Here is a 25,145-nt window from a genome sequence, read left to right on the forward strand (position 1 = left end):
TTAATTATTATTATCCCTTCACCTGCAGATAGTAATGCTTCTTCAAAAATGGATTCAATATACATATATGTACACTGAATAGTAATGGAGACATATAATATATCTCTGCCTAACTCCTCTCCTTATCTCAATTTCTGGACTGGGTTCATTATCTATTACAATTTAAGTTCTTTGATTTCAGAACAGGTTTGTTATTATTCATAAGTCGCTTTTGACCATGTCTGTTGTCTTTAGAATTTGGACTAATTCTTCATATCTCACTTTGTCAAATGCTTTTTAAAATCAATGTAACTAACAGGCACATCCACATTCATGTCCATTTTTTTATTTATACAACCCTGTATCATTTTCAAAAATAATTTAGTCAACTCTATCTCATATTATGTATAATATTTTAGTTTGTGAAAACTGTCATTATAGATAGGAGTGCGTGAAGGATTTAAAGTGTGCGTGAAGTAACAATGCATTTTAAAATGAATTTTTTCGCCCTGTTTTTTGGCACACTTTCATATAATCAAATATCCTTAACTTTCGCGTTGTCATGGTGATGACATGTGAGCAATAAATTACAACAAAATTTTGACAGTTTTGCGGTTTGAAAGAAGCTAGGATTTTTAAATGTCAAAGTTCTAAAAATTGTAGAATAGAAATAAATTCCAGTGACGAAGAGTTACATTTTTTTATTTGTTTATCGTAGATAAAATATTCTATGAAACTGTGCGTCAAGTATTTTTTGCGAACTTACGCGATGTATAGCACTCGCTCCGCTGTCGCTCGTGCTCTAAACATCGCGTGCGTTCGCAAAAACCATACTTCACGACTGTTTCATAAATAACTATTACAACATTACTTATTAATGATATTGTTCTGTATTCACTGCAGTCTATAATGTTTGTGTTTTTAGGGTTAGCACAAGATGTGAAGAGTAACCATTGTTTCGGTATGTGTCCCGTTTTATCCATCCATCCAATGGCACTACAGCCCAAATCGAGCCTTGGCCTCCTTCAATAAGCTTCTCCAATCATTTCGATTTACCGCTGTTCTTTTCCATGAACGCGTTCCCAGGAAGTTCCTGGCATCCTCATCGTCCCGTTTTGTACACTGTGTTAAATCCTACCAGTTTGCGATTTTTGCAGGTTTTGTAATGCCATTTTAATTTCCTCTTTTAAAATCATTAAAACCACACCGTCTTCTACTCCTACTTACATCGGTTTATTCTATTATTGTCTTTGAATAATTCACTGATGTCTTCTGTCCCTCAATTTAATTTTTCGTTAGTATTCAACACAAGTTTCCCATTGGTAGCATTTTTCAGCATTCCCGGTTTTCTTTGTCTATTGCTGAGATTTAATTCTTATTTTTTTAAGTGTGTTAAAATTATCATTATTAAACTAATCAAGCATTATAGCCTTATCTAATTATTTAATTAGAAGCTACGTTCTTATTACTGATAAGGTATTATAATGACTATCCAGATGTGACTGAAGTCAACTAGACCTTAAGAGGAATCTAAAGGTGGAAAACTATCGATAGTGGTAATGTAATATTTTATAGGTTTATATCGATAATTTCCCACCTCTACTATTTCCATCTCTTTTTATTTCACAACGTATTTCTTTCAACGATTCTTAGTGCACTCATCATTGGATATAGCAAGTTATGGCCATTCAAAAATTAAAATTTGCCTGTTTTAAGATTTTTTTAAAAGTCGTATGTTTCTGAAATAATGAATTTATTCCATACATTTGCACCATACTGTAGAGTAGAATTAAAAATGTCATGACTTACTTAGAAATGGGAATTAAATAAATAAAATGACATGCAAGAATAACTTATGCTTTATCTAACAATAAAAGTATTAAAAATAACAGGTTTTATCACAAGTTGAAAGCAATACTCTACTAATGCATACTAACATCGAATCAACTTCTTTTCACAAGTTAGGAAACCTAAGATTTGCTAATGGGTTCAACCTTAACTTCCTCTTTCTTAGATTCAAGATATCTTTGTTTATAAGTCCCGGAGGGATCATACTTTTCCTGCAAAGGATTCCAATATTCAGGTTTGTTGTCAATTAAATACCTTATAATATATTCAGACCCTTCTTTCTGCTTGTCGCTGCATTTACTGCAATCTGTCTCTATTGCGTCAGGCATATTTTCTAAAACGAAAAATATTTTTTTAATTCAAAAAAGAAAAACTTTAAAAACTCTAATAGAAAATTAATATGCACCTTTAGAGATCGAACAACACGCAGGATTCCGAGCAGGAAGATTTTGCATCGACTACCGTTATACCGTTACACTGTGTAAATTATAGCATGACCATTTAAGTCATGGAAAAATCTCCCATTTATATAACTTTAATAAAATCAGTGCAATAATGATATAACAACATTTAAGCAAACATAAAAATAAACAACAGATCATCCCATAGCTTCATGGTGAATAAGGGACTATGACAGGGATGCAGCTTATCGCCAACACCGTTTAAAATCTACAACCAGGTCTTGAATAAATGGCGAAAATCATGTTCTGGCATGGGGATATAGCTAAACGACGACTCAACACTATACACACTACATTTTGTTGACGATCAGGTGGTGATTGCCCAGGATAAAGATGATCTAATATTTATGACAAACCGGCTGTTTCGAGAATACAAAAAATGGGGTCTATACGTCAATATAGAGAAAACCAAATACATGTGTACAGGAGGACAGCAAAATGAGTTACAACTAGACGATGGTTATCTTGGAACGAGAATCCAACAACGTGGAAGGACACAATTTGAAGTAGAAGAAAGGGTTATTAAAGGAAAGAAAGTTATAGGAGCTTGGAACTCACTACTTTGGTCAAAAACTATATCAAAAGAGAAGAAAACACAAATATATAATAGCATCTTTAATAGCGTAGTACTGTATGGATATAAATCCTAGCAACTGAATAAGCGAACAGAACAGAAGTTATTCGCACTGGAAATGGACTTCTGGCAAAGATGGGCCTGCATCCCTAGAGTCTCACACATAACGAATGAACCAGTTCGAGATGTTATGAATAGGAAAACAAATATAATAGAAGAAATCCAAGAAAGAAAAATACAAGATCCTTTGTAAAAGGTATATTTAAAAGAGCTTAATAAGGGTTACATCATAAAACAAAACGTTTTCGGATTAGTAGGTAATCCATCATCAGTGTTTAGCCCTAAAATAGTAAGTATAACCTAATTAATAGTAGATAATGTTATAAAAGTTGACTAAGGTTAAGAATTGACAGAGGCCATACTTACAATAGCATGCATGCGTAAGCCATCAAAAAGTTATGGGTAAGAACCCTTTAAAAGTTACAAGATTTTAAATGATACTACATATTTTTAATAAAACAGAAGGATGTTGCAAATATTCGTGGATATAACCCAGGGCAACACAGGACTCTAAGCTACGTGGATGTGATATGCAAGGAATGAACCTTACATATTGAAAATTGAGTGTCAACTGAACTGAAAGGTGAAAGAACTTTAGAAGTATGCCAGTGACAGATTAGAGATTGTAGTTTGACTGAATTTTTTTAAAACGATTTTCGGTTTGAAGATCATAACGTCAAATTAATAGTCCAGGAACCAAAGCTTTTCACCTCGCAATTTTTCCAGAATGGATCAATGTGCTTGAAAATTTGAGAATAAGTAGTGGATAGTCCATGGATCACAATCTATATGATGCCGACAGGCGCTTTTACCATGGGGGTGGTTGCCACCCCATCTTGGGGTGAAAATTTTTTATTATATTTTGACCGCAAAAGTTAATAAAAACATTCATTCGAAGCAAAAAATTTTCTATACATTTTTTTGATAAAAATAATAGTTTTTGATTTATTCGCTATCAAAAGTGTTTCTTAAAAAATCAATGTTTTTCGATGGTATTCTCATTTACGATTCACTCAATTTTTGCCGTAGAACAAATTTTGTCAAACCAAGCTCTTGGGAATTAAATTAACTACAATTTCATATTTAAACATTTTTTCGTATCTCTAATGCTAATCTTTCTATTCTGAAGAAAATGGTATTTTTTACCAAATTGCAAACATTCGTTATTTGCTTTAAACTTCAGTTTTTTTAAAACTAATAATTCTAAACCAGTCAAACTTCTAGAATCTATTAATAATACATAAATAAAGAAGAAAAAATAAGGCCAATGACTAAAAACACCGCTAACTTACATTATTATGCTTCCAATTGGATTTCTCCTTTTTTTTTTCAAAAAAATATATTGATTTTTTAACCGTAATTTTTTTTATTTTTTATCTTAGAAAGTTCGTTAAAAAATAATTTTGTAGGTTTTTACAAGATCTATAAGGCTATTAATATTAAATCATTTTAAAATGCTCAGTCACAAAAATAGGTGGCATTGAAAGGGTTGGTAAAGGTGGTTTTTGCATGATATTACAAGATTTAATTGTCAATATCTTACTCAATTTTTGCCGTAAAAAATTTTTGCAAACCAGTTTTTTGGGAATTAAATAAGCTACAATTTCATGTTTAAATATTTTTGTATCTCTGATGCTAATCTTTATATTCTGAAGAAAAATGCATTTTTTACCAAACTACAAAAACTCGTTATTCGCTTTTACATAAATTAAGAAAACCAAATCAGGTCAATAACAAATTTTAATTAGGGTGGTACCCCCTCCGTGGCTCAGTGGTAAGAGCGCCTGCCTTTGGATCGAAAAAATCCGAAAGGTTGTGGGTTCGAATCTCACCAGGGTCAGAAATTTTTCATTCATTATAAATTAGTAAATGAATATATTTTCTGTCCTTGTGGGATCGGTACTCACCGGAGGGCCGCAGACGTTCGGATACAATTAGCGTCTCTTTGCAAAGACAATGACGTCGACTTTGCAAAGTAACAAGACACTTACTCAACACACACACTACACATGACACTAGGTACCTAACTGTTCAAAATGACCGTACCTACCATGCCAATGGCCATTAGTTGTTGAGGCATTAGCTAAATAATAAAAAAATTAGGGTGGTGATTAGGAGTTGTTTACGATCATTTTTTACTGAAAATAAAATAGGGACTGACATTCTTTGCATTATAAGTCACTTAATTTCTTTAGCTTGAGATTGTTTTTTATTTCTGAAGATACATACTTTTAAATACTTTAAATTAGTTTCAACAAGTTTTCCTCGAAAAATGCATAGTTTTCCGGTTCTTTGACTTTGAAACTGCAATATTTAGCATTTGACGAAGAAGAGCGAACATATAATAAAGTATAGCTCGATTACTATTGGTCTTAAGGAAAATAAAAAAACGGTTTTGTTTATTTTTTCAAAAGGTACATTTTTGTTAAGTAAAGTTGTTTTGATAAAACGAAAACTTTTTGAGTTATTAGCAGAAAACTGATTAAAAACATGGATTTTTTTCGATATAAAACTGACACTTTCGATAGCGTATAAATCGAAATCTATTAATTTTATCAAAAAAATGTATAGAACGTCTTTTGCTTATAATGAATGTTTTTACCAACTCTTGCGATCAAAATATAATAAAAGTTTTCGCCCCCGAGATGGGGTGGCAACCACCCCCATGGTAAAAGCGCCTTTTGGAATGATATAGATTTTGATCCCTGGACTATCCACTACTTATTCTTAAATTTTCAAGCAAATCGATTCATTCTGTAAAAATTGCGAAGTTTTGTTCTATTTTAAGCTTCATTACTTGGACTATAAATGTAAAATGTAATTTTTCTTACAATCAATTGAGGTTACCTACTTACCGAATATTTATAACATTAGATCACAAGCAATGAGACTAAATATAAGTTACTGAAATGCATTTTATAGTGTAAGTTAAGAAAAACGTCAGCGGAAGACAAATATCAATAACTGAACTAACTTTGGTGAACTGATGTGTAATATCCACTAATAGACTCTACAAACCGACATTGGATAGATAATACGTATAAATAGCAAAAAAACTATTTATTATTATAAAGCTGTCCTCAAAAAGTTTTTCTAATAATACTTAAAAACATATAGGTCTGGATCCCGCGTATGAAAAAAAAGTTGATTAATAGCAAGCTGAAAATTTGTTAATAGCTTAAGGGTGTCTAGTCGGATATACTTTGATATATGGGAACGCTGGAACAGGGGCAGTTTTAATTGTGGAACAGGTTAAAAATTTGGAACGGTCACACCACGAAAACGGCACATTTATTTTGTCCGACAGAACAGACTTAAACTCTCCGAACAGAGATTAAACTCTCATGCAAAAATCAGACTGCTATTTATCTCCTGTCATAATTCCTGTCATTTGACATATTCTACATGTTCCACTCATTAAAACGCCCATTTGGTGATAAATAGCAGTCTGATTTTTGCATGAGAGTTTAATCTCTGTTCTAAGAGTTTAAGTCTGTTCTGTCGGACAAAATACATGTGCCGTTTTCGTGGTCTGACCGTTCCAAATTTTTAACCTGTTCCACAATTAAAACTTCCCCTGTTCCAGTGTTCCCATATATCAAAGTTTGTCCGACTAGCCACCCTTAAGCTATTAACAAATTTTCAGCTTGCTATTAATCAATTTTTTTTTCATACGCGGGATCCAGGCCTAATATATGGATATACAGTAATAATAATATTTTTTCTACGAGCGTGCAAAAATGTCTACTTTCGCGCACGCGTTTTAGTTTAGAAAGTTTTACTTTTCCGCACGTGTGTTACTTTTCCGCACGCGTTTTACTTTTCCGCAGGCGTTTTACCTTTCCGCACGCGTGTTAATTTAGATATGTTAATAGGGCCTTAAAGTAATTATAATACATGCAATAAACTAATATTTAGATATTATTTACTAATTTATTTCAAATGTATCTTATTGTGTTCATGTTTTAATGAAATTAACGCGATTATTTCATTCATAAGAGATTCTGACCAATAGAAAGCTACAGAAATCTGAATTAAATCGATAATTTTTGATAATTGCCCGTCGTTAAATATATTACGTCAGATGCCCTTCGTTGCTACGAAAAAATACATTCAGTGACATTAATGACAATTAATGTTTTAAAAATTATAAAAGTGATGACTTTCGATCGTCAAATATTTATAAAGTAACAAATAGACTTCCGAACGGTAAGGTTGTATCCGAGACGTTCTTATCAACGAGTAGTTAAATTAGTATATTATTAAGGATATTATTTATCGTGAGTGATGTCCGACGATCCAATTAAATGGTCGTTATGTTATCACGAAACCAGAAACCAAAAGTCGATTAATAAGTAAGTTTTTACTTTTATTTTTATTAAAAATTAAGGAACAATTATTATTTTAAAATATTTCCTAATCAGACGCCAACTGAGGCAATATTAGTCCAGGAAAAGAACGTTTTATTTTCAGAAAATGCACAACGTTCGCAAAATGAACAAGCATTATATAATGCATGGGTTCAATCAGAAAATATTGTTCAAAAACTTAATATAGATAATCAGCGCCTAAATCAAATAATTATCACAATGGAGCAAAGATTAGCAAAGCTTGAGAATACCCAACAAGATATAGGGTCAACAGCAAGCGCCGATAAAACAAAAACCAAAACAGACAAATCTGAATATTTTACCGATGAAGAAGACTTAGCCAACGAAACGGAGTGGATAAGACAAGAGAACAGGAGGACCAAAAAACGCAAAATGGATACTTCATTATCTCCTCCCTCTCCAGAGAAAGCAACAGCTGTAAAGCAAATTCAAAAGCCAAAACTGCCACCTCCGGTTGTAGTAGAAGGTTTCGAAGATGCTGCCAACTTATGTAAGACTCTATTTATTTATTTATTAAGCGCAACAGGCCTTGTAGGCCTAGGGCTAAAATTTTTACATTTCTGATTACATAAATAATATAGTAAATAACTTAATATAACTTACATAACTTATAAATTTTATTTAAATACACTTCAGTCTTTTTATACACTCCTTCACAACCTCTCTCCATCTCCTTCTGTCCAATGCTAGTTCTTTCCACCTCTCAATGTTACCTTTCTTCAAGTCTTCATATACACTGTCCTTCCATCTTTTCCTTGGCCTGCCTTTCCTCCTCTTTTGTATTGGTCTTCGTGAAAGTACCATTTTTGGCATTCGTTTACTTCCCATTCTCTCTATGTGCCCCAAGTATCGTATTCTCTGTGCTTTGATCGTCGTCGTAATCGTTGGCTCTTGATATAGTTCTTCCAATTCTTTATTGGTTCTTCTTCTCCACTGACCTTCTATTTTTACACCTCCATATATTGCTCTTTGCATTTTTCTCTCCCATCTTTCTAACAGGTCTGTTTCTGACTTTTTGAGCACCCATGTTTCGCTTGCGTATGTTACTGTGGGTCTGATAACAGTCTTATAAATTCTTATTTTTGTTTTTCTTGATACGTATTTGGATTTCAATAATGTGCGTAATGCTCCATATTTTTTATTTCCTTTAGCTATTCCTGCCTTTATCTCCCCTTCTTCATGACCATTTTCATCTATTTTGGCTCCCAGGTAAATAATTTCTTTGGCTCTTTTAAACGAGTATGTTTTTTCTCCATCTATTTGTACTATGATGTTATTCTCTTTTTCTTTTTGGATCTCTCCCATTATCATATATTTTGTCTTTTCTTCATTTATTTTAAGTCCGAATTTTTTGGCTTCTGTTATTATGTTTTTCATTAACTTTTGTAGTTCTTTTTTGCTTGTTGCTAATAGCGTCAGATCATCTGCAAATGCTATGCATTGGTGGCCGTTTTTAAATATCGTTTCTTGCATGTTTATTCTGCTTTTCCTGATTATTCCTTCCAATGTTAGATTGAATGCCATTGTTGATAGTGGGTCTCCTTGTCGTAATCCTTCCTTGGTTTCAAACTTTTTGGATGTATACCCTTTCCAAGCTATTTCGTTTGTTGTGTTTTCCATCGTCATCTTTATCATCCTGACAATTTTACTTGGTATCCCCAATTTTTTCATCAGTTCGTACATCTGCTGTCTATTTACTGTGTCGTAAGCCTGCTTAAAGTCTATGAACAAAGCATATAGTACTGTTTTATGTTCGTAACAGGTAGTCTGTATTTATTTTAAGGCAAATATTTGGTCAGTCGTTGATCTGTTGTTTCTAAAACCTGCCTGGTATTCCCCCAGTATTTTTTCCGAATAATGACTTAGCCTTTTTCTTATACTTTGTGCCAAGATTTTGTAAACTATTTCTAATAGTGCGATGCCTCTGTAGTTTTCGCATCGCATTCTATCACCTTTTTTATGTATAGGGCATATTCTTGCTATGGTCCAATCTTCTGGCATTTTTTCTACTTCCCATATTCTTTTTATCAGGTCATATATCTCTTTCTGTAGTCTTTTCCCTCCTTATTTTATCATTTCGGCCGATATTTCTGTTATTCCTGGGCTTTTGTTATTTTTCAAGCTCTTTATTTCGTTCTTTATTTCTTGTTCTGTGGGTATTTCTATTGCTATCTGATCATCTTCAATTTCATGGCTTGTTTCCTTTTGTACTTCGCTCTTATTTAGCAGTTCTGTGAAATAGTTTTATCATCTCTCATATATGGGTTGTTTTTTTGATATCCTCTTTCCATTTTTTTTGCTTCATGGTAGAATGATCTTATTTCTTTTTTTTGAAATTTTTCTTCTATTTCTTTCAGTTTGTTCTCATTGTATTTTCTCTTTTTGCTTCTACATTTTCTTTTCATGATTTTTCCCAATTCTCTGTATTCTTCTCTAGTGCTTTCTTCGTCATTTGTGAGATTTTTGAGTCTCACTTTTCTTATTGTTTCTGCTACTTCTTGACATTCTTCATCATACCAATCTTTTGTTTTGTATTTTCTTTTGGTTTTCGCTAGGATTGCTTTACTTGTGTTCAATATTGCTTCTTTGATATTTTGCCATTGTTTGTCTGGGCTTGACGTTTTTTGTTCCCTGATTAGTCTGTTGGTTATTCCATGTTCATACTTCTTCTGTGTGTTGTTATCTTTTAGTAGTCCTATGTTGAATTGTTTTCCAATTTTTTCCATTGTTTTATTGTTTCGCTTTATGTTATGCTCGATTTTGTATTCTGCTCTCACCAAGTAGTGGTCAGAGTTACAGTCCGCTCCTCTCATGCTCTTTACATGTATTCCATTGTTTGCATGCTTCTTCTCTATTAAAATATGGTCTATCTAATATTTAGATATTATTTACTAATTTATTTCAAATGTATCTTATTGTGTTCATGTTTTAATGAAATTAACGCGATTATTTCATTCATAAGAGATTCTGACCAATAGAAAGCTACAGAAATCTGAATTAAATCGATAATTTTTGATAATTGCCCGTCGTTAAATATATTACGTCAGATGCCCTTCGTTGCTACGAAAAAATACATTCAGTGACATTAATGACAATTAATGTTTTAAAAATTATAAAAGTGATGACTTTCCATCGTCAAATATTTATAAAGTAACAAATAGACTTCCGAACGGTAAGGTTGTATCCGAGACGTTCTTATCAACGAGTAGTTAAATTAGTATATTAAGGATATTATTTATCGTGAGTGATGTCCGACGATCCAATTAAATGGTCGTTATGTTATCACGAAACCAGAAACCAAAAGTCGATTAATAAGTAAGTTTTTACTTTTATTTTTATTAAAAATTAAGGAACAATTATTATTTTAAAATGTTTCCTAATCAGACGCCAACTGAGGCAATATTAGTTCAGGAAAAGAACGTTTTATTTTCAGAAAATGCACAACTAGCCCGATCAAGGAACACAAAACTTTACAAAAACCTCAAAAAAATTAAAGGAAGGATGAAAATTTGGGAATAGGTAGTTGAAATTGTCTATTATTATATAAGAAAAAGTTTACAATTCTAAACCGTCTCCATTTTACAAAAATAGGGAAATAAGGGTTGGTTTTTCATTAAAAGTGCTGTATTTTAAAAATAATGAAATAATAAAAAAAAATGTAACAGTGAAAAATAAAATAGTCATCAGTGTGATTTAACCTCAAATATTTGTCTTAAAAATTTTTTTTAGATCTCGATTATTTTATGAGATATAGCCTATTTTTAATAAGGGTTGAAAACCAAAAATTTTTAAAACGGTTTTATTCGGTTAGTTTTGTATCAATTAATCTGAATATTGGTGAACACACTCTTTACAGATCTATTAAGGGCATGAGGTTAAGATTTTCCAAAAATTTTCAAAAAAAATTTACGGCCAGTGGAAAAATTTTGGAAATTTTTTTTTGAATTTTTGGAAAAAGAACTGAAAACTTTTGGTTTTCCTGTAAGTATGTACTTACTTGAACGAATTACATGCGCGTGTACGTATCCTATATTATTTTCTTTTTGAATTAAGTTAATAATTTGAAAAACTATAATTTTAAAGTACATACTTGTATTTTTAAGTTAATTATTTCAATATAAACATATAAAATGAAAATATATCAAAATTTCTCAAAAAAATATTTCTTTTACTAAATAGTTATTAGGTTTTCTAAAGTTCATTTAAAAATTAAATTAACTTAATTAAAAATAAATGTACTCTATTAAGAGGCTACATCAGCGCGTCATCTATTTTTTTTTTCGATAGTTCTCCGAACTTTCAACAGTGCGGCAACAGTGTGTCGGCAGTACTACAGTGCCAGTGACACTATACACTATACACTATATTATCAGAAACAAAGGCACAGTAATGTGATAACAATAATTATTATACTCATAGGCGCGCTAAATGTTGCCATTTCAGTCAAGTTCGATTTCTTCTTATAGATAATCGTTTTTTAGTAATTCCATTGTGACACAAAATCTAGACATGGGATAAAAAAGTTTATTTGAATAAACTGTATTTTTTTGTTCTTCTTAAAGCGTCACAGACTCGTTTTTTATATTTAATTTAATTTTAGAGTAATTTCTACATACCAACATGTTTCTTAAATTGGGCTCTGTACCACAATTCTTTACTATATTGCGAATATGTGTGCCAGATATCTCGACAGAATATTCAAAATTAAAGTTGTAATCTTGGAACGCGTTTTTCGCGCGCTGATGTTGCCTCCTAAGTTATAAAGGATCAAATGAGCATGAAGTACTAAAATGATAAAAGGTGCAATGAAAAATCGTTTATTGTATATCGAACTGGATCGTCACTGTTTACATTTAATTAATTAATCTAAATTATTCAAAGTTCATTTTCATCTTCGTCTGATGTAAAATTTGTGTCTGAATCAACTTCATTTATAATAGAATCAACTGTAAAATCATAATTTTGGGTCTCTTGGCAGCTACCATCTAAACTATTATCATCTTAATAATCAGAAACTATAATGTCTTCCTTTTTATGATTTGTGCAATTACCAGTTTGACAACTTCCGCATGCAGCATGAAAACGTTTCTCCTCTTTTTAATACATATTTTTGTCTACATTCTAATTTCATCACAGTCCAAAAGCATTTTGTGTCTATCATCTTTTCTTTCTGAACTTACACTTTATTCCACGTTTGACAATTACAATTTTTTCGTTATCACATTCTAAATGTTTTTCACAAATAAAACAAGAATTATTATTTTTTGTTTCACTGTTCGCACTCATTGTAAATATTTACACAATTATTTTATAAAAAACAGATTACTTTTATTGATAATAAGTTATAAATTCAAAAACTTTGACAGCCGAAAACGATAACAAAACATTGCAGCGTGAACATTGCTCCAATTTTTTAGGTTATGTTCGTCTACTGTGTTTAGGAAGCGCGCCGTTTTCTCTTTTAAGCAACTTTTTCACCTGTGTTTACGTGCCCCATATATTTTTACTTTTGCAATAGGCCTGTTGTATATATATGTAATATGTTACTCAAGCCTTTTTTAATATGTTTCCATATTTTCATTTAAAAAAAGGCTTTCAGAAAAGAATGGCATCGATTTTATTAAAACATGACATTTTTTTGTAGTTGTTTATAATAAGTGAGCCTTATTTAAAAAGTATTCTATGCATAAGAAAAATAGATACCGCTTTCGAAAGAGTGCATTTTCAAGTACCTACAAGCATATTTTTAAAGTTTTTTATGAATTTTCAACAAAGATATTATTGATTGAAATCTTGAAAATTGACTTAAAATAAAAATCAAAAAAATATCCATTTTTTATCGCCATACAAATTTTTATCCTTTAAAGTAACGTTGTGCAATTTTAAATCTAAATGTTAATTAGCCATCTTAAAACGTAAATCTAAAAGGAATTTTAATTTAAATGATTATGTAAATTTTTGTGACAAAAAATATGTGTTGCTCTCAAAACTTGTATTAGTATATTTTAAAACATATTTTTCTAAATTAAATAATTTGTAATTCACAATGAAAATATATTCACGTTAAAATTGATATTTCTCGAAAGGTATTGTGTTTTTTTCGTACATTTTATTGTTTGATAAATGCCCCAAATTATCGATTTAAAAGTTAGTTAATTTTAAAATGTGACATTTTTGTTGCGCGCGCAATTCAAATAAGCGCCCCTGTTAAGTACTTTAAAAAGGGCTATAGGTTAGAAACGAATCAAGATGCAAACAAAGTTTTTAGTCAAGATGTTAGGATAAAAGTACCTTGATGATTTTTAAATAAAATTTTTTGTTATTATTGCCTTATTTTCCGAAATACAGCACTTTTAATGAAAAACCAACCCTTATTTCCCTATTTTTGTAAAATGGAGGGGGTGTAGAATTGTAAACTTTTTTTTATAAAATAATAGACAATTTCAACTACCTGTTCCCAAATTTTCATCCTTCCTTTATTTTTTTTGAGGTCAGATTGTTCTTTGATCGGGCTAAACGTTCGCAAAATGAACAAGCATTATATAATGCATGGGTTCAATCAGAAAATATTGTTCAAAAACTTAATATAGATAATCAGCGCCTAAATCAAATAATTATCACAATGGAGCAAAGATTAGCAAAGCTTGAGAATACCCAACAAGATATAGGGTCAACAGCAAGCGCCGATAAAACAAAAACCAAAACAGACAAATCTGAATATTTTACCGATGAAGAAGACTTAGCCAACGAAACGGAGTGGATAAGACAAGAGAACAGGAGGACCAAAAAATGCAAAATGGATACTTCATTATCTCCTCCCTCTCCAGAGAAAGCAACAGCTGTAAAGCAAATTCAAAAGCCAAAACTGCCACCTTCGGTTGTAGTAGGAGGTTTCGAAGATGCTGCCAACTTAAGTAAGACTCTAGTCGATGCTAATATTAAATTCACCATGAAAATAATAAACAGTGAAGTCATAAAAATCAATACACCCGACAGTAATGAGTATAGAAAACTAATAAACAGTTTAAACACGAGTAAACTTTCCTATCACACATATGAAAATAAACAAGAAAGACCAATCAGAGTAATGGTTAAGAAACTACATCATTCCTATCAGCCTAATGGCATAGTAAAGGAGCTACAAAGAAGAGGATATAAAGCTATACAAGCTGATAAGAAATTGAAGTGGAGAACTAAAAAACCTCTTGATATGTTCATCCTGACGTTCAGACAAGATGAAAATATAAACAAAATCTTTGGAATAACTGACATTTTGAGCATGAGAGTAGAAATTGAACCACTAAGGAGCTTGAAGCTGGTACCACAGTGCAAAAGATGCCAGGCCTATGGTCATACCTAGAAATATTGTAATAAGGAACCAAGATGTGTTAAATGCATCGGTAAGCACCTTACCAAAGATTGTCAGAAACCACTAAAAGAGGAACCAAAGTGTATCCATTGTGGTGAAAATTATCCTGCAAGCTACCGAGGATGTTATGTAGCCAAAAAAATACAAAAGCTGAGAAATCAGAGAACAAATAAGGCCAGTCTACCAAAACCACCACAAAGGGTCAATGAGAAGGAAAAGCCAAAAGCACAAAACGTCACTGCAAATAGAAAATACAGTGATGTAGTTAATAATGTAAAACAAACGGACCAAGAATTGGAAACCGAGAATACATTGAAAATAATATTAGAAAAACTCATCAAGATAGATGACAAAATAACACAAATAGATATACGCGTTACTAGATTGGAACATAGCGCTAAAGGAGCTATACCGAAAATTCGAAATGGCTAAGCAACTACGAATCATGGAATGGAATGCCAATGGGCTTCTACAACATAAAAATGAACTGCAAATTATCCTAGATACAGAAGAAGTTGATTTATGTCTCATAGCTGAAACACATTTCACGAAACAATCTTTTATAAAGCTTAGAGGATACAGGGTATACCACACTATACATCCTGACAATGCAGCCAAAGGAGGCAGCGCACTAATAATAAAAGATAACATTGAACATTATGAGGAGCTAAAATATGAAACAGAACACATACAAGCAACTACGGTATGTGTCAAACTCAAAACTAATTGCGAAGTTAATGTAAGCTTAATTTATAGCCCCCCTAGGCATTCCATTAAAAAAGAACAGTATGTAGAATACTTGAAAAGTTTGCGAAAAAGATATATCATTGGAGGTGACTTTAATGCAAAGCACACCCAATGGGGATCAAGATTAACAACAACTAAAGGAACAGAGTTACTGGCAGCCATAAAAGAACAGAAATGTGAAGTAATATCAACAGGTAGACCGACTTATTGGCCAACAGATACAAACAAAATACCGGACTTAATTGATTTCTTTGTTATTAAAAATATTTCATCCAACTATGTAGATATTAATGAAGGTTGGGATATGAATTCAGATCATTCACCCATAATACTCACTGTGAGTGACACGATTATCAGAAAGGATTGTAACCCAATACTAACAAATAAACTAACAGACTGGGAAAGTTTTAAATCAATCCTTGAAGATAGAATTGAACTAGCAGTACCATTAAAAAAACCTGAACAACTAGATGAGGAAGTTAAGTTGCTTGTATAAAATATACAAAAATCAGCATGGGAAAGTACTCCTACTATAAGATCAAACGTCAAAGGAAACAACTATCTGAAAGAAATTAAAAAGTTAATTAAAGAGAAAAGAAAACTTAGAAGGAAGTGGCAACAAACCAGAGCACCCCAAGATAAAACAAATTTAATCAATGCTAGTCAAAAACTTAAGAGAGAGATTCAAAATATAAAAAATAAGTCAATCAGTTATTACCTGAGAGAGTTGACGGATAATAGTAGCACAGAGTACTCTTTATGGAAAGCTACAAAAAGGCTAAAAAGACCAGTAACCCATTCTCCACCCATTAAACTAGAAGATGGTAGCTGGGCTAGAAGTAATGAGCAAAAGGCCGAGAGATTTGCCACATATTTAGAAAATACATTTAAACCGCATGATGACCAAAATAATGATCAAATATCGATAAAGCCTAATCAGACAGAGGAGAGATTCAGACCAACATCCCCGAAGGAAGTAGCTGATGAAATAAAAGACAATATAAATCCTAAAAAGGCACCAGGATATGATCTAATTACTGGAGAATTACTAAAAAACCTGCCTCGTAAAGCCATAGTCAAATTGACCAACATCATCAATGCTGCATTTAGATTGAGATATATTCCAAATTTATGGAAAATAGCTGAGGTTATAATGATACCAAAACCAGGAAAATCACCAAATGAAGTGTCTTCATATAGACCATTATCACTTTTACCAGTGATGTCGAAGCTTTTTGAGAAACTTCTGCTAAAAAGAATAAAACCAATAATAGAAGAGAAAAAATGATTCCAAACCACCAATTTGGCTTCAGAAATAAACATTCTACGATTGATCAGGTACAAAGAATGACTAACATAATTGAGAAATCATTAGAAGAAAAGGAAGTCTGTTCTACAATCTTTTTAGACGTAGCTAAGGCCTTCGACAAAGTTTGGCATGTAGGTTTAGTCTACAAACTCAAAATTCTTATGCCTAAACAATATTAAGAAATTTTACAGTCATATATATCTGACAGATATTTCAGAATTAAGCAAGAAGACGTGTACACTGATCTAAAAGGAATCAGAGCAGGAGTCCCTCAAGGAAGCGTATTAGGTCCTGTTCTCTACCTGTTATACACATACGATATACCTGAAATGGAAAATGTTACTATAGCCACATTTGCAGATGACACCGCTATCTTAGCAGTAGGTGATACCAGCGAAGAAGCAGCAGAAAAATTACAGTTGGCAATCAATAAAATACACAACTGGACTAAAAAATGGAAAATCAAATTAAATGAATCTAAATCTATTCATGTCAATTTTACAAATAAAAAAATCGAAAACATTCCAATTAGAATAAATGATGCCCAAATACCATATGCATCTTCTGCAAAATATTTAGGTATCACACTTGATGCTAGGCTTCGCTGGAAAGTCCACATTAAAAAGAAAAGGGAAGAATTAGGTATCCGTTACAAAAAAATGTATTGGCTGATGGGAAGAAACTCTGCATTGTCCACATATAACAAAATACTTTTATACAAACAAATACTTAGACCAGTATGGATGTATGGTTGCCAACTCTGGGGCTGTGCCAATTCAAGTAATATTCAGATTATCCAGAGATTCTAGAATAAAGTATTACGGAACATCGTTGATGCTCCTTGGTATATCCGAAATGTCGACATCCACAAAGATCTTGAGATGGAAGATGTAGACAAAGTCATCAAGAAGATGGCAGGTAGTCACGAACAACGGCTCCATAGTCATGTAAACATCGAAGCCATCCAGCTCCTCGATAATACTGGGCTAGAAAGAAGACTCAAACGAAGAAAACCATTTGAGTTAGTGTAAAGTGTTAGTGTAAAAGCAGAGCATAGTGTTGTATTGTGTGTTAGTTTTAGTTTTAAAATTTCATACTTGTTAAAAAAATAAGAGGACACCATAGGGTTAAGATCTTAGATTATGTATCATTTAGTAATATAAGTTAAAGAAGAACTGATAATTGGTCAACTGATGACCAGATTTCAGTAGTCTAAACACAGCGTGTGTTTAATAATAAAAAAAAATATTTATAAAAACTTTGTGTTTAATTGTACTAATTTGTACTTACATAAATAAATTACAATAAAATTTTGGTTTTGAACAGTTTTATTCATGAAATAATCGCAACAAATTGCACTCAAACTCTAAAATTAATATAGAATTTTAGAGCTCTTGTGCAATTACTACTGACAATTCGATGAAATAAAATTATTTTGACATAATATTCGAAAGTCAAATCAGTAGACAATAACCGTGGTTTTGAATCATCGTCATGGAAACCAAGATCGTCGTCATGCTGACCACTTATGCTGAAAGTTTGGTTTTGACAACCTTGTCAAAGAATTAATTTGTGAATGTATTTTCATATTAATTAAATTAATTGATTAAGATTTTGTCATTTTTTAAAAACTCGTAGAAAAAATATTGTTCCTAACGCTTGCAGAAAGTCTCTTTTCCGCACTCTACTGCTTGCCGAACTCCCGCTTCGCGTCGTTCGGCAAACTGCAGTCGCGTGCGGAAAAGTATGACTTTCTGCACTTGTTAGGAAAATAACTATTAAAAAACTCTAACATGAAGTAAAAAACCACTTCTATGTAATAGGTATATTTACTAACAATTTTAAAAATCCCAATGCATTTAATAAAATATGTCCAATTCAGAACGTTTTCGGACCTATCAGTCCATCATCAGTGAATCTAAAATAGAATAAGTAATCCCACTATTAAAATATATAGGTACATTATTTTGAAGTAAAATTGAAAAGGCTAAACTCCGATGTTGAAAGATATAACCTCCGGGAACATGCTGAAACCCTATCACGATACATAATCAACCATCTTAGGCCAACGTTGACTATGGTTGATTAAGTTTCGTGATAGGTTTTCACCATGTTCCCGGAGGTTATACCTTTCAACATCGGCGTTTAGCTTTTCAATTTTACTTCAAAATAATGTAGATTTAATTATAATTACAACCACTGTTTGGTTCTGAGGCTATTTAGCAAGTATTTGAGTAAGTAATCATAACCACATTTTTTAACTTTCAAAATTTCAACCGTCTTTTTAATTTTAATAGAGGGATTACTTATTCTATTTTAGATTCACTCATGATGGAGTGCTAGGTCCGAAAACGTTCTGAATTTGACATATTTTATTCAATCCATTGGGATTTTTAAAATTTTTAGTAAATATACCTATTACATAGAAGTGGTTTTCACTTCATGTTAGAGTTATTTAACTATATTAGACCGGTCTAGTTAGACTCAAAAATAGGAGTGAGGCTACAATAATTACCATCAAGCTGAAAATTGGAAGGATTGTTCAAACTACCATCATAAATGCAATCTAAAAAGTCCTCATAAATCCGACCCGTGCTAAAAAATTTACGCGGGGTCAAAGGTCACGAAATATGGTTTTTAGCGATTTTCAGCGAAACGGTAAATTTTATAGTAAAATTAGTTGTAACAAAAAATGTAGGTTAGATAATTATCTATAAAAAATATCTTAATAGTTTTTTCCTAAGAGCCACTGTTTTTGAGATACAACGATTCAAAGAGTTGAAAAACTTCTAATCGTCATAATATATGTATTAGTACACCAGGTATATACATCACTGAAGCTGTAATACAAGTAAACATAATATTCTATCGATCAACTTAACTTATATTACACATAATAATATAAGATTATAAATATGATAATGTTTCTACTATACAGCTTGCGGTCTACCGAGGGATGCAATGTATAAGCTGTATTATATTACAGTGCCAACAAAAAAATCTTTACAAGGTGAATATAACGCGAAAATAATAAGAATTACTTGAATTTTACGGCTTAATCCCAACAAAGGTAGTAAATTGATATGACACAGTATTAACTTATAATAATTCTTTTTATTTATGCGCCTTAGTTCAATTTGTAAAGATGGGTTTTGTCGGAATAAACACGTTCGTCGGCTAATCCAATCACCTTACCTATTCTTTTCTCAGAGAAGGGTTGGAACATAATAATGAAAGATAACATTCTATTATAAATATTAATAATAATAATATTAATATTAGTAAATATTAATATTAACAACATAAAAGCGACATACATCATTGATGTAGGATATCTATTACATCGCATTGTGTGGGATAGCGAAGAAACCTTCAACGTTATCTTAGATAAATATGTTCAGGATGTACGGCGTCATTTTGGTCCCAAAGTTACTGTCGTATTTGATGGCTATAATGATTTTACGAGAAATATTAAAGCTGCAGAACAACGTCGTAGAACTTCAGCAACATCTTCATCTTTTAATATTTTATTTGATCAATCTATGACAGTATCTACCACTCAACAGAAATTTCTTGCAAATACTCACAACAAATCTCGGTTCATTTCAATGCTGAAAGATTAGTTTATTGCTGAAAATTTCTCGGTAAAACAAGCTAATATTGATGCTGACATAATGATAATTGAAACAGCCATAGAGCAATTCAATTTAACAAATACAACTATTGTTGTAGGACTTGCTCGTATTACTCACTGGTAGAACTCCAATCGAAAAAAATATCTTTTTTTAAAACCTGGAAAAGCTCAAAACCAATCGGAAATATATTAATCGAAAAGTTTATCTACTTTTGCAAAATGTCAAAATCATATACTATTTTTACACGCAATAACTGACTGTGATACGACATCTGCATTTTTCAGGAGGGGTAAAACGACTGTTTTTAAAATGTTTGAAAAACAAGATTTACTTGAATGTGCTGAAGTTTAAAAAAAACTAATTCAACTCCACAAGAAGTTATTTCCAACGGAATTAGCTTTCTTCTCTCTATGTATGGAGCGCCTAAGAAAACTACGTGCTTAGATAAGTTTCGATATGCAGGTTTTTTTAAAAGTACTCGAACCAAAAAACAAGTGCAGTTATCTTGTCTTCCTCCAACCTCAGCGGCTGCTCATCAACATCTTTTTCGGGTATATTACCAAGTTCAAGTGTGGCTTGGTTATCAGCTAGATCCAAAAGACTGGGGATGGAAATTAGTGGACAGTTCATTAAAACCAATTCAAACTTTACTCCCCCCTGCGCCGGAAAAACTCCTGAACACAATTTTTTGCAACTGTAAAAAGGGATGTAGCGCTAAATGTGGTTGCAAAAAAGTTGAACTGTTTTGTTCGGTACCATGCACTAATTGTCAAAACCAGTCACGCTCCAATGTTGAATCACCAACAATTGAGGATTCATTTGATTTTATCGAGGAGCCATGCGATGTGTCATTATTGGGACAATTTACTTGCACCCAGGATGAACAAGAAGAAGAAGAAGAAGAACTAGAAGAGGAAGAAGAACAATGAGAAAAAGAACAAGGGAAACAGAAGTATTAGAAAATTATGAATCAGTTTGATAAATTTCCCTTTTTATTTTAATCTATACTGCTTTATGTAACATTTATCAGTTTAATTCTTGCCAATATCAATTATCAAATAGCTTTAAATTAAACAGAATCATAACAGATCCGTGGAAAAGGCCTACTGGGGAAACCACGTTAAAAAAACGCGCTAAGTACACTACCTCAAAGGTGGTGGGGAAACGTGTGCGCATATTATGACGATTACCACTTTTTGAATCGTTATATCTCAAAAAAGGTGGCTCTCAGGAAAAAAAGTTATAAGAAATTTTTTATAGATAATCGTCTAATCTACATTTTTTGTTAGAACTAGTTTTACGATAAAATTTACCGTTTCGCTGAAAATCGTTAAGAACCATATTTAGTGACCTTTGACCCCGCGTAAAATTTTTAGCACGGGTCGGATTTATGAGGACTTTTTAGATTTCATTTATATATTGTGAACAAACCTGCCAATTTTCAGCTTGATGGTAATTTTTGTAGCCTCGGATGCGTAAGTTGACCAGAGTATATGGTATACAGCCAACCTAGGGAACTACAGTAGAACCCCGCAAATCCGAACTAATTGGGGGGACAGCCTATTCGGATTCCGAAAAGTTCGGATTATCCGAAAGTTAGCCTTAACTAGTAGTTCAAAGCTTTCATTGTGATTTTGAGTAGCCAAACGTTCTCGCAAGAGTGTGGACAATATTTTTGGACTCAAGTTGACTACGAGTGAACCAAATAAGTTTGTGTTTAACCTTTATAAACGCTTTATAAACCTATACATATATTAAAGTATAATATTTATTTTTAAGAAATTTTAAATGTCAAAGTCCTAGTAATCCTACATTGTCCAATTTTCTGGCTTTACTCTGTATAATAAACATGTTTTTAAGTTTTTGTCTTGAATTTTTAAATTTTTTTCACTTTCTGTTGGTCCGGATTTGCCGAAAGTTCGGATTCGCGGGGTTCGGATTTACGGGGTTCTACTGTACTCATTTTTAGTTAATAATATTTTTGTTATGTGGATCAATTAATATAACCTACTTTTTAGTTCCAAACCATCTGGTGAACAATTTCCCTTTTCCATTAAACAATCCACGTAATTTTCTAATAGTCTGTCATTGTGTACTATCTCCTCCAAATTAACATTGTCATATTTGGTGGTATATTTCGCTTTTTCTGAGACTGCAGACCAAGAAGTTGCTATAAAGCAGCAAATAATAAATAAGGTCTTCATTATCTAAAATGCATAAACAATATTAACTATTTATTAAAGCACAAGCCAGCAAAACCTAGCTGAGACAAATTATTAACACTGAGACATTTCGGCGCATGAGTAAACAAAAATAAATACTAGGAATAACCAAAGGAAAATATAATACTTGGGTAATATGTTGACAGGTGAAATATAGGAATTACTTCAAATCATATTGGAAGGTAAAGTGCAGGGCAAGCGATCAGTAGGAAGATGTCAGAAACTGGTGGCTGAAAGACCTGAGGAAATGACTCATGGCGACAGCTTCCAAAGCTACAATTGCCATTTGGACCGCCAATCTTCGAAAGCAGATGGCGCAATAAGAAAAAGAGGGAAGCCAGAAGATACACTGCGAAAAGAAACCATATATTGCAAAATAATAAATAAAAGCAAAGCACGCCACAAACTTAGAGAAATAAGTAAAACAATTCAAAAATCTGTTAGGACCGACACCGAAAGCATAAAAAACAACAAATTAAACAGACTGTTTAAGATAACAAGAGCCTCAAAGTTCGAAGGAGAAAATTACCTAATGACATGAATGGATAGATGAAATGGAATAGAAATAATAAAATTCAAAGGTAAAATGAAAATATGATCACCAACAAAGAAGAATTAATAAGGGTAATAGATTTTTATAAAGAATTATACAGAAGTTCCTAAAACCATGATGAGCAACCAATAAAATAGTTAGAAACTTCAGGAAAAATATTAGTGAATCAAGAATCGGAGTTGATGCGTGATAATATATCAACAGACAAAATAAGAAATGCACTGAAGAAAATGAAAAGAAATAAAGCTCCGGGGAAAGGCAATATCGTTATATAAGCCGCAAATAATGAAGGAGAAAGACTTTTAGAGAATGTAAGTAATTGATCAACAATTTATTCGAAGTTATCGCTCTTCACACTCTCACCATCGTGATGTGAAAACATCACTAAATGATGAAATAGAAAAACGAAAACTACTTTGGTATAGACAGGTGCGAAGAACGGACGACACAAGAATACCGTTAAGATCTTGAAAATGGAAACTTAAAAGGAGGAGGAAAGAATGCCATATACGCCAAGAAGTATGATTGGGATGTAGTAAACCGTGAACAGAATTCTTCTTCTTCTTATGCAATCCACTAATGGATGTTCGCGATCACGTTTGACCATTTTTCTCTATCCCTTGCAGTATGTATTAGGTCTCCTATGTTTTTAGTCCTGTCCATTGTTTGACATTACGGAGCCATGACATTTTCTTCCTGCCCACTCCACTTCTTTCTTCGATCTTTCCTTCAATTAAGGTTTGCAGAAGCTGGTATCTTTCATTTCTAATTGGGTGCCCCAGGTATGCCGTTTTTCTCTGTTTAATTGTGCATAGCAGTTGTCGTTCTGTACCAATTCTTCTCAGGATTTCTTTACTTGTTATTCTTGCGGTCCAGGGAGCTTTAAGGATTCGTCGATAGATCCACATCTCAAATGCCTCTAGCTTATTTATTGTGTTTATTTTTAAAGTCCATCCTTCCATACCATATAGGAGCACCGACCATATATAGCATTTTGTGAATCTTAGGTTTAGGTCAAAGTCAGAGTTCGTAAAGACGTTTCTGAATTTTATGAATGGACGTCTGGCCCTTTCTATCCGACATTTAATTTCCACATCCGACATCCAGTCTTCACATAGCCAGGTTCCCAGGTACTTAAAATTTCTTACGCGCTCTACATCTTTGTTGTAAACAGAATAAATATGATGTGTAAATTCACGAATAAGTAAGTAAGTGAAAATAACTTAAAAATAGTGCTTTCGTGCTCTAAGGCAGACAGTTAAAACTATAATATAACTAAATATAAATAATATAGTAACAATCATAGACTTTCTTAAATATGTATAAATAAACAGCAAAGATAATAAATATCTTGCGTTCTATATAACCTTGCAATTGAAAATTACTCGTGAAAGATAAATATTCCTTTATATAGTGAAAGAAAATTACTTATTGAGTACAAGTAAAATACGTTTAACTTTATTACTGCATTAAATAAAGTAATATAAAACTTATTTCAAATTACCACAAACACTACTTACCGAAGATTGAAATGGACACAATTCTATAAAAAACTGAATTCAACAACTAAATATAATTCCACCGATTTTTCCTTTTATATCTGAAGAAACATTCGATTATCTTATTTGCCAACAATGTCAAACGTATTTTTTGCACGAATTCTTCTTCAGTAAATCGAGAAAATTACCTTAATAGTTTTAATAAAATCGGCGGCCATGAACCAATATTTTTCAAATTGTTTCGATAAATAGTTAAATATTCTTAACGGATCAAAGATCTCTGAAACTAATGTTAATTATTAACTAGTCAAATGGAAGGTAAATGGAAGTAAAAAGTCTGCCGGTAAGGTGAAGTATTATTACGACAGATACGTAAGATTGGCCCTACATAGAAAAAGAACATTCTTCTTATTTACGTGCCATCTCCGCGACGAAGGTTGGCAATCATCATTGCTATTCTAACTTCTGGCACCACAGCCCGAAAGAGTTCAATTGAGC

At 32.2% G+C, this 25,145-nt stretch overlaps 1 protein-coding gene across 1 annotated transcript; it reads right to left on the minus strand.

The window, feature by feature from the left end:
- Positions 1-1,822: 1,822 nt before the first annotated feature.
- On the minus strand, positions 1,823-24,758 carry LOC114335488 (ejaculatory bulb-specific protein 3-like). The gene is made up of 3 exons (XM_028285727.2): positions 24,669-24,758; positions 22,385-22,580; positions 1,823-2,161 (listed from the first exon to the last, which is right to left on the minus strand). The coding sequence occupies exons 2-3, from the start codon at positions 22,575-22,577 to the stop codon at positions 1,950-1,952; spliced, it is 405 nt and encodes a 134-aa protein (XP_028141528.1). The 5' UTR covers positions 22,578-22,580; positions 24,669-24,758; the 3' UTR covers positions 1,823-1,949.
- Positions 24,759-25,145: the final 387 nt, after the last annotated feature.

Source organism: Diabrotica virgifera, chromosome 6 (assembly GCF_917563875.1).
Source record: "Diabrotica virgifera virgifera chromosome 6, PGI_DIABVI_V3a".
NCBI classification, from domain to species: domain Eukaryota; kingdom Metazoa; phylum Arthropoda; class Insecta; order Coleoptera; family Chrysomelidae; genus Diabrotica; species Diabrotica virgifera.

Bases quoted from the DNA above. Each gene is read 5' to 3' on its own strand.
- LOC114335488 (XM_028285727.2), bottom strand. From the start codon at position 22,577: ATGAAGACCTTATTTATTATTTGCTGCTTTATAGCAACTTCTTGGTCT. The intron at 2,162-22,384 runs GTAGGTTATATT...TTTTCGTTTTAG, and splicing joins AGATGGTTTGGAACTAAAAA to AAAATATGCCTGACGCAATA.